This window comes from Talpa europaea (assembly GCF_964194135.1).
Source record: "Talpa europaea genome assembly, chromosome: 1".
Classification (NCBI taxonomy): Eukaryota; Metazoa; Chordata; class Mammalia; order Eulipotyphla; family Talpidae; genus Talpa; species Talpa europaea.
In genome coordinates, this window is record NC_140073.1 from 10,306,974 (window position 1) to 10,317,247 (window position 10,274).

At 33.0% G+C, this 10,274-nt stretch overlaps 1 protein-coding gene across 1 annotated transcript; it reads right to left on the bottom strand.

Annotated features, from left to right (window-relative positions):
* Window positions 1-5,559: 5,559 nt before the first annotated feature.
* On the bottom strand, window positions 5,560-6,507 carry LOC311170611 (olfactory receptor 8H1-like; the record flags this gene model as incomplete). The annotated part of the gene is made up of 1 exon (XM_084232995.1): window positions 5,560-6,507. The coding sequence occupies one exon, from the start codon at window positions 6,505-6,507 to the stop codon at window positions 5,560-5,562; it is 948 nt and encodes a 315-aa protein (XP_084089121.1).
* Window positions 6,508-10,274: the final 3,767 nt, after the last annotated feature.

Consider the following 10,274-nt stretch of genomic DNA (forward strand, 5'->3'; position numbering starts at 1 on the left):
TCATAGAATATGATGGAATGAAATTGAATTTGATAGTCAAATAAAGAAATGGGTATAAATTGATAATTTTAGATGACATAATAAAATGCTTTATGCTTCATAGTTACAGTGAAAGTGACATTATTCTAAATGCTACTCTTATTTAATCTAGTTATTCCTAATGAGAATATTATACTGTAGGTGTCACTGTTAGCCATATTTTACATTAGAAAAAGGATATAGGCAGTCCAAGATATCTATCCACAGTCAGAGCTGTGAGTCTACAAGACAGACTAACTGCAAAGCACGAAACAATGATATATTCCCCACTATAATTTCAGTACTCCCCCCAAAAATGTTATACATAAAAAAATAATAGAAGCATGGTTTTAGTCATTATTTACTAAACCTTTGCTTCTAATATTATTTAATATTAATGGCAAATCTCAACCTTAAAGAACTTCCCTGGGGTTTATTGGTGCAATGGATACTAATTAATAATACCAATTTCCGGAAGCTGGAAATGTTTCCTATTGACCATTCTAAATCAAATTTCCTACAAAATTGTTTTCTATGACACTGACATACCTTGGAGTCCCTGGTTCCATCAACTCTTATTTCTATCTCCACAAGTACAGACATCACTCAAGGTTTAAGTGTGTGCATATCCTTCTGATATGTATCCATTTTTATTTGATTCTAATTAAAACCCTCTGATTTTGAATGAAATACTTACTGTGAGCCAAGGTTGGTAGGAAAAAAAAAAAGTCTTCTTCCAATATTATCAGGCTAGCTATTATTCACCCTAAATTTTTCCTCACGAACAAATTACGAAAACCATCTGAATCGAAATTTCTGAAATACAGTATATGTTTGCTTAGAAATAAGTGCTTTTTAAGATTTCGTGCATTCATTTTATCTTGATGAAAATGTCAATCAGCCTAGGATTTTGTTAAGGTCCTGGTCAAGTGGAAATTTGCCTGGAAGTGCTGTCTGTAAGGAATATTAGGGTTTTATTGGGACCATAAGTGGAACAGGATTGCCTTGAGTCTCCTGCTGATAATTCCAGGGCACCTCATATATTGGGGATGGTTGATAATGCAATGTTTGATCATCGTTGAGGGACTAATTTCTAAGGAAGACTGTTTGGCAAGCTTCCAAGGACAAAAGCTCAAGGACTCAATATAGCTGTGTTGTGTTTTGTCCCTTAGGAACCTCCTAATAAAGAAAAGATTTCTTTTTCTTTTTCTCTAAATTTTTGACTGCAGATGTAAAGAAACTGTTTCTATGTATATACTGAATTAGTCTATTACTAAAACCATTAGAAATGGGATATTTACTTTTCACAATGGGGTAATGTTCATTGGAAAATTAAGAGTCATGAAAATGATTCAAAATGGCTGCAAAATATTTATACATTTCCCCCTAATATTTTCCTTTGTACATATATTTATTTGTGTCTTGTCAGAGGAACTTTCTTATGTTATTATCTTGAATATCAGCATCCATTCCCCATTTTATATTAAAATGTCATAATTTATCATGAGGAATGTGTTTTAGGCTTTCATGGAAAATAATTTCATTTATGTGTTGGCTTCTATTAGAGAAGTTCATCTACTGAAAATATTTTGAGGCATCTTGTGCTGCCTGTTCAGATTTGGCAATGTCCTGACTCGTCCACTTAGCAATATTTGTCCCACTTGTTTTGATACCTTAGCATATTTGTTATTTTATTTTATATTGAACACATCAGCATTGGTGTTACTAAACATTTGATAATTTATTAGCCCAAAACTCCCTTCTTTTCTCTGTAATCAAGTCCAATATTTTGTTAACTATGAATAAAAGTTAATCAAAATATGAAAAAAACATTGAAATATTGTATTGAGGATGACTTGTGTAAGATGAGGATGCAAAAGAATATCTGAAAAGGATGAAGTAAGAATGAGATTAAAATATTCTTCTGCATCTTACTTCAATCATATGCCCTCATTACGCAGAAATGAATCTGCCCAACTGACACCCAATTTACAGTTAATTATGAAAGTCTGAAATTTTAAAAACTTCTATTAGCACTTTTCAATATTTTTAAAATACTTATTAATCAGAGAGATAAGCTAAAAATCTATTTAATGATGATAATTACAAGATTAAAATAATGAACACTCAATTCTCATTTTCTACAAGCTGTTGACCTACTTATTTGTATCAGTCCCCAGAATCTGGGGCTCACTTTTTGAAGTTAACAACTCCTAGGGCTCTGGGAGGGAGAAGTGGGGAAAGAGTAATTATGAAAAAAAGGGAACATTTCAGCTATGTATATAAGACTTCCTTGTTTAATATAAGTATGGAAAGAAGAAGATATCTATTTAATTTTATATATTATGATCATTTCACTTCTCATCCTTATACAAATTTTATGACATAGAGCAATTGGATTGATTAAAACCAAGATTCTGCAGAAAGTCTAAAGAAAAGACAAGAGAAATACATGACTTATTCAGGAAAAACAGGTACTATGAGAGCTAGGGGAAAGGTACAGAAGAGGTGATTGAAGAGAGAATAATGGGTTGTAAGTAAGACAAAAGCATGTGGAAAAACACATAAGGACATGTCATCATAATTCTTGGCTAATAAAATATATTACTACTTCTTATAATGAGCAAGATGAGTGTGCAGGATTTCTGCTTCCTGAGAAGCAAGAAGACATTAATTACACCAAAGAAATAATTAGATATGTAATCTTAGAAATTCTAAAAAGAAGTCGTTCCTTGTATTTAACTATACAGAAGTACATGCCCAATGCAAGTGAAAAGAAAAATAATACATAGAAAGAGAACCAGTAAATAAAAATTAGGAGTAAAATCATGCTGTGTTTTCACTGGAACATGCACTGACTTTTTAGTGAACAATAAATACTTGTCAAATACTTACCATGATTTGTAAATAAAAGTAAGCGACAATAGCTAAAAATATAGAATCTAGTCAATATGGATTTGAAAATAAAAAAAAATCATAATATCATTAAATGGTATAGATATTTAACAGGAATTTTTAAATGAATTCATATACTATGCGATTTGATAACTTCTCCTGGAAGGTGTTTGAGTTGTGAATCATGATATTCACAAAAATTACAATATGATTTAATGAGAGAAACACATATTTTATCAATGTATTAATGCACTATAATTAAATTGGAAGAATGGAAATTACTTATATATTAAGAAATTCAAAAGTTTAAACAAATACCTTCTTAAAATCTTGAACAAAAACATTTAAAAATAAATTTAAAGAAACTTAAATAATGAAAATCTCTGAAGCTGGATTATTACAGAAAGAATTTAATAGCAGTTCTATATTATGTCTAGAAAAACTTACAATTTTTAAATTTTTATTTATTTTTCTTTTTTGATGTCACATAGATTTATAACACTGTACAGGAATTAGGAAAATAGGTTCACACTTCTCAGATGTATGTTACACACCACCCCCACCACGAAATCACCCTTAATCTAGACCATTGGACTCCCTCCTGTCTTTATCTCTGCCACTTTTTCTCAACCTATAGTCTTATTTCTAGGGTTTATTTTGGTTTAGTTAAGTCATTTCCTTTGTTATTTTTTTTATAGAGAAAATATTTTTAAAAAGGGGAAATTGAGCAATCTCCGGGTCTAAAGTTTATGGGTTTCCACAGTATCCAAATTTATTTGTAATACTTAGATTTATAACATGTTTCCATTAAAAATGTAGAGCATATGAGTGAAGCATTTAATTGAATAATTGACTTCAAAGAACATGACAAACTTTAGAAACCAAGAGAAAACAATGGTTTTCAAATATATATAAATTTTCAAGAAAGAAGTAGTGATGGAAGCTGTTAACATGTCACAAAAAAGTAGGATCTTGAAATGTTTAGCAGATAGAAAACAGAGTTTTTACTGCATGCAAAGATTTATTTTTTTAATTTTTTTAAAAGATATATTTATTTATTTATACAAGCACTGGGTACAGTCAGAAGTGCAGGAGGGTGAGAGAATTCACAAGACCCAGAGTGGGGAGCAGAACAGACTGACAAAATACACTGCTAGCTGAGGAGAGCAGCAGGCGCTGCAGGAGAGATCTGCACGCCATGTGGGACCCTTGCCCTGTGGCCAGGGATCGAACTGGTGCTGCAGAGGCTGTGGTTAGCTTTGCAGACCAGCGCTCAACCGCTGCGCCACCAGGGGAGGCCCTGCAAAGATTGAAATTGATGAAATCACAACACTTCAAGTCCAGAGCATGGTATATGACAGCCTTGATTTTCTCATAGACAAGGAACACATTAATCTTAAAATATTTCAATAACAAAAGATATGATTAACTTTAAACTTGCAAGTATATCAGAAAACTGAAAAAAAAAATCTGGAAATACCAGATATTTTACTTATATATATACGCAATACCTACATAACTCTTCATCTAAATGCTAGGCCATCAGTAATTCTTAAGACCTTTCTATCTCCTTTTCTTTTTTCAATATTTTGTAAGTTTTCTTCAATGTTAAATTCAACCAACTAAGTCCAAACTATTGAAGCATTCAGATTTTCCTTTGTGTGTGTGGGCTTGTTTAATAAATTAATCAAAATTAATGTATAAAATACAGTGAATATTTTTTTCAAAAACCACTATGGATTAAAAATAGTGCAGGAGGGCCTCCCTGGTGGTGTAAGGGGTTAAGCACAGCACTATAAAGCTATCTGCAACTACTGCAGCATGAAATCTATCTGGGACTGCCCAGGAAACTACCCACATAGTGCAGCAGACCTCTCCAGTCTCGCCCGCTGCTCCCCTCAGCAGTGTATTTCAGTCAGTCTGCCTGTTCTGTTCCCCACACTGTCTCTGGTGAATCCTCTCACCCCCACATCTCTGGCCTGCACCCCAGCTCTTGTATGCATAAATAAATAAAGCTTAAAAATTGTAGGAATATATCGTCTTACGATAATGGACAATATTTACTAGAATTATGTTAAATATTTTACATCCATCATCTGAGTTAATCTTTAGGAAGGCTCAACAAACCTGGGATTATTATTCATCTTGTAAAGTTTAGGAGACCGAGGCTAGAAGTTAAGTGACTTATTGAAGATTCTATAGCTCAAAGGTAAGCAGATCTAGATCTAATCCAGGTACCTGCTTCCAAACAAAATGTTCACAGCCACTCTACTACATTTCTTCTAAATGTACTGGATTAAATGATTTCTGAAGCTGTATTTTGTAGTGGCAAAAATTGAGCTCTTTTCCAAAATAAAATTCTCTAATGATAGCCTATGCAAGGGAATCAGTATGATATCTTTTTAAAGATGACAACTCAATTTTCTTGATTTGACCATCAGTTGCCCTTAAATTTAGACACATGTTAAGACCTATTTCATGATTTCCACTACAATATGAATCTCTAAAGACATGCTACTAGAAATGCCCATGATCACATTTGGTCAAATAACAGAAACATGAGCAAAGGGAGTCAGTATTTTTAGAGAGATCTTAAGGAAATGCCCTATAGGGAAGAAGGAAGAAAAACTTAATAGTTCAGCATCACTATTTCAAGTGTCTGGAGCCCTCTGTCTTCTGCAGGAGTCTAAGGACAGCATTTTTCACTTCCTTGTTGCGAAGACTATAAATGAGGGGATTCAGCATGGGGGTCACAATAGTATAAAACACAGAAGCCACCTGATCCTTTCCCATGGAGTAGGATGTGCTTGGTCTTAAATAAGTGAAGATCATGGTGCTATAAAAGATGGTGACAGCCATGAGATGAGAGGCACAGGTGGAGAAGGCTTTTCTCTTTCCTGAAGCAGAATTGATTTTCAGGATAGTGGAGAGAATGGACACATAGGACACTGATAGCATAATAAGAGAGACCATGAGGGTGGCACCAGCAAAAAAGACTATTATGGATTCGATGTCATGGGTTTCACTGCATGACAAGGCTAAAATTGGAGATGGGTCACAGAAAAAATGATGGATTACATTGGAGTTGCAGAAATGTAACCTGCTCGTGCATAGCCTATTGACTAAAGAGTCTGCAAAACCTACCAAATAGGTCCCAGCAAGGAGGGTCCAGCAGCGTCTTGTGGACATAACAACAGGGTAGTGGAGAGGATTGCAGATGGCTACATAGCGATCATAGGCCATGGAAGAAAGAAGAAAACATTCAGCAGCACCAAGGTAGACAAAAAAGTACATTTGGGTGAAACAACTGGCATATGAAATCTTCTTATTGGAGTTCAGTAAGTTTTCTAAGGTTTTAGGAGTGATGACATTTGAGTAACTGAGGTCAATGAAAGACAGGTGACTGAGGAAAAAATACATAGGGGTGTGAAGCTGGGCATCCAGACGAATGATCATTATCATCCCCGCATTTCCAAGCACGGTGACCAGGTATATCAGGAGAAAGAGCACAAAGAGCACCAGCTGGATGTCTTCAGTATCTGTAAATCCCAAAAGGATGAAGTAAGGCACATCTGTGTTATTCCATCTATGCATTGTGCTCCACTGCTTTTACCTGTTGAGAAGTCAGAGTTGACACTTAGCTAAATGTCTTCAAAAGGTTTTATTCCCAATGCTCGATGGATGACATGCTAGTATAATTTGGTGGGGGCAATACTTCAGTGGTAATATCTGATGGCATTGTGCAAACTACCTCAATTAAAAATAAATGAATTTTAAAAAGTAAAATTATGTGTGCTTCTGAGAATACCCTAACTTATGAATATTTGTTTAATATTTCTATTTTTATAATACTGAGTAGTTTGTGGAATATGATGGAATAAAATCCAATTTGATTGCCAAATAAATAGGTATAAATTGATAATTGTAGATGATATAATAAAATGTAATGTTTCTAAATTAGAATGAAAGTGACATTATGCTAAATGCTTCTCTTATTTAATGTAATTATTCCTCATAATAATATTATACTATGAGTGTTTGTCTTAGCCATATTTTTTAGGTTAGAAAATGAAATAGGCAGTTCAAGATATTTATCCAGAGTCAGAGCTATTAGATGATGACATTGAATCTCCAAGATTGATTGCAAAGTGCTTATCTATAACATATCCCCAATTATAATTTTTCAGAAGCCCTGAAAAACGTGATTATATATAAAAAACCATAATACAAACAAGATTTAAGACATTATTTACTAAACTTTTGCTTCCAATATTATTTATTACTAATTACATATCTCAATCGTAAAGAACTTCATTATTGGTGCAATTAATACTAATTAAAAATAATAATACCAGTTTCCAGAAGCTAAAATGTTTTCCTAATTTAACCATTCTAAATCAATTTCCTCCAAAACTGTTTTCTAAGATATTGACATTCCTTGGAGACCCTGATTCTATAAACTCTTATTTCTGTCTCCACAGGCACAGGCATCACTTATAGTCTAAGGTCTTACTGATATGTGTGCTTATCCTTTGGATATGAATCTATTTTTATTTGATTCTAATTAAAGCCATCTAATTTTCAGTGAAATACTTACTGTGAGCCAAGGTTGGTAGAGGAAAAAAGTCTTCTTCCAATATTATCAGTCTAGAAATATTTAACCCTAAAATTTTCCTCACAAACAAAATATGAAAACCATCTGAGTCGAAAATTTCTGATATCTAGTGTATGTTTGCTTAGAAATAAGTGCTTTTGAAGTTTTTGTGCATTCATTTTATTCTGATGTAAAAATCAGTCAACCTAGGAATCTTGTTAAGGTCCTGATCAAGTGGAAATTTGCCTGGAAGTGATGTCTTAGGAATATTAGGGTTTTATTGGGAACATTTTGGAACAGAATTGCCTTGAGTCTCTTGCTGATAATTCCAGGGCACCTCATATATTAGGGATGGTTGATGATGCAATGTCTGAGCAGAGAGACTAATTTCTAAGGAAGACTATTTGGCAAGCTTCCAAGGACAAAAGTTCAAGGACTCAGTAGCTGCATTATGTTTGTCCCTTAGAAACCACCTAATAAGGAGTCTGGTTTGTTTGTTTTTTGTTGTTGTTTTTCACTAAATTTTTGGTTGCAGATGTAAAGAAAATATTTCTATTTTTCTATGACTGAAACCATTAGGGATGGAAAGATTTATTTTTCACAATGAAATAATTTATATATATAATGTGCTACTATCATAGGCATAAATCATTTTCATTGGAAAAATGTTGATTGGAAAATTAAGAAGCCATGGAAACAATTCAAAATGATTGCAAAATTTTTACAAATTTTCCCTAGTGTTTTCCTTTTTTTTTTTTTTAAGATTTATTTACGTATGCATACAAGAACTGGGGTACAGGCCAGAGTTGCGGGAGGATGAGAGGATTCACCAGAGACAGAGTGGGGACAGAACAGGCAGATTGACTGAAAACACTGCTTAGGGGAGCAGCAGGCAAGACAGGAGAGGTCTGCTGCACCATGTGGGTATCTCGCTGACCAGTGGGGGATTGAACTTGTGCTGCTGAGGCTGTGGACAGCCTCATAGTGCTGTGCTTAACCCCTTGTGCCACCAGGGAAGCCCCCTAGTGTTTTCCTTTATACATATGATGTTTGCATACTGACAGAGGTGTTTACTTATTATTACTTGTGTATCAGCATCCATACAAATTTCATAATTTATCATGAACAATGTTTATTTAGTATTCAGCAAAACCCATAATTTCATGTATTATGTGTTGGTTAGTACCCCATAGCTGGCTTCCTTTTAGAAAAGTTCATCTGCTGATAAATATTTAAAGGCATCATGCTCTTGCATTATCTATAAGAAGTGTATGCCCAATGCAAGTGAAAATAAAAATAATTCTTAGAAATGGAACAAGTAAATAAAAATGGAACCAGTAAATAAAAATTAGGAATAAAGTCATGCTGTGTTTTCATTGGAACATGCACTGACTTTTTAGTGAACAATAAATGCTTATCAAATACTAACCACTATTTGCTAATAAGCAAGTGGCAATAGCTATAAATATAGAATCTAGGCAACACAGATGTAAAAATAAAAATAAATCATAATATTATTAAATGGTATTGATATTTAGTAAGACTTTTTAATGAATTCATGTAACATGAGATTTGGTTATCAACATGCTAACTTTCCTCTGGAAGGTGTTTCAGTTTGAATCAAGCTATTCACATATAATTACAATATGATTTATTGAGAGAAATGCACATTTTATTTATTAATGCACTATAGTTATCATTGGTAGATAAAAATAACTTATCTACTAAGAAATACAAAAGTTTAAACAAAAATTTGAACACTTGCAAAAATGGGAAATAACTTCTTAAAAACTTGACTAAAAACCATTTGTAAATAAATTTAAACAACCTTAAAGAATGGAAATCTCTGAAGCTGGAATATTGCAGAGAGAATTTAATAGCGATATCATACTATGTCAAGAAAAATTTTAAACTTTTAAATTTTAGTTATTTTTGTTTACTGAGGTAACATAGATTTATAACACTGTACAGAATTTAGGAAAATAGGTTCAAACTTCTCATATGTATGTTACACACCACTCCAACCATGAAATTACCCTTAACCAAGACCATTGGGCTCCCTCCTATCTTTGTCTCCACAATTTTTTCTCCACTTGCAGTCAGATTTCCAGGGTTTATTTTGGTTTAGTTAGGTCATTTCCTTTGTTATTTTTTCTATAAAAAATATTTCTAAAAAGGGGAAATTGAGGACTCTCTTTGAATAAGTTTACTGGTTGCCACATTATCTGAATTTATTTCTAACACTTAGATTTATAACATTTTTCCATTAAAAATATAAAGCAAATGAGTGAAGCATTTAATTCAGTAATTGACTTTCAAAGACTTGACAAACTTTAGAAACCAAGGGAAAGACAATGGTTTTTAAATATGTATAAACATTCAAAATGAAGTGGTGATTGACTGTTAATATGTCACAGAAATGTTCAGCAGGTAGAAAACAGAGTTTTCTCTGATAACTTGATGAATTCAAGTTGATGAATTCAACTTAACTTGATGAATTCACAACATTTCAAGTCCAGACCATGCTCTATGGCAGTCTTGATTTCTCTCATCGACAAGAACACAGTAATCTCACAATATTCCTATAACAAAAGATATGATAAACTTTAAAGTTGCAAGTGTACCAAAAGCTGCAAAAACCTACATAGGAAAAACCAGATATTTTACTTATGTATGCAGTATCTACATAATAACTCTTCATCTAAAATGCTAAGCGATCAATAATTAAGAACTTTCTATCTCCTGTTCTTTTTTCAACATTTTCTAA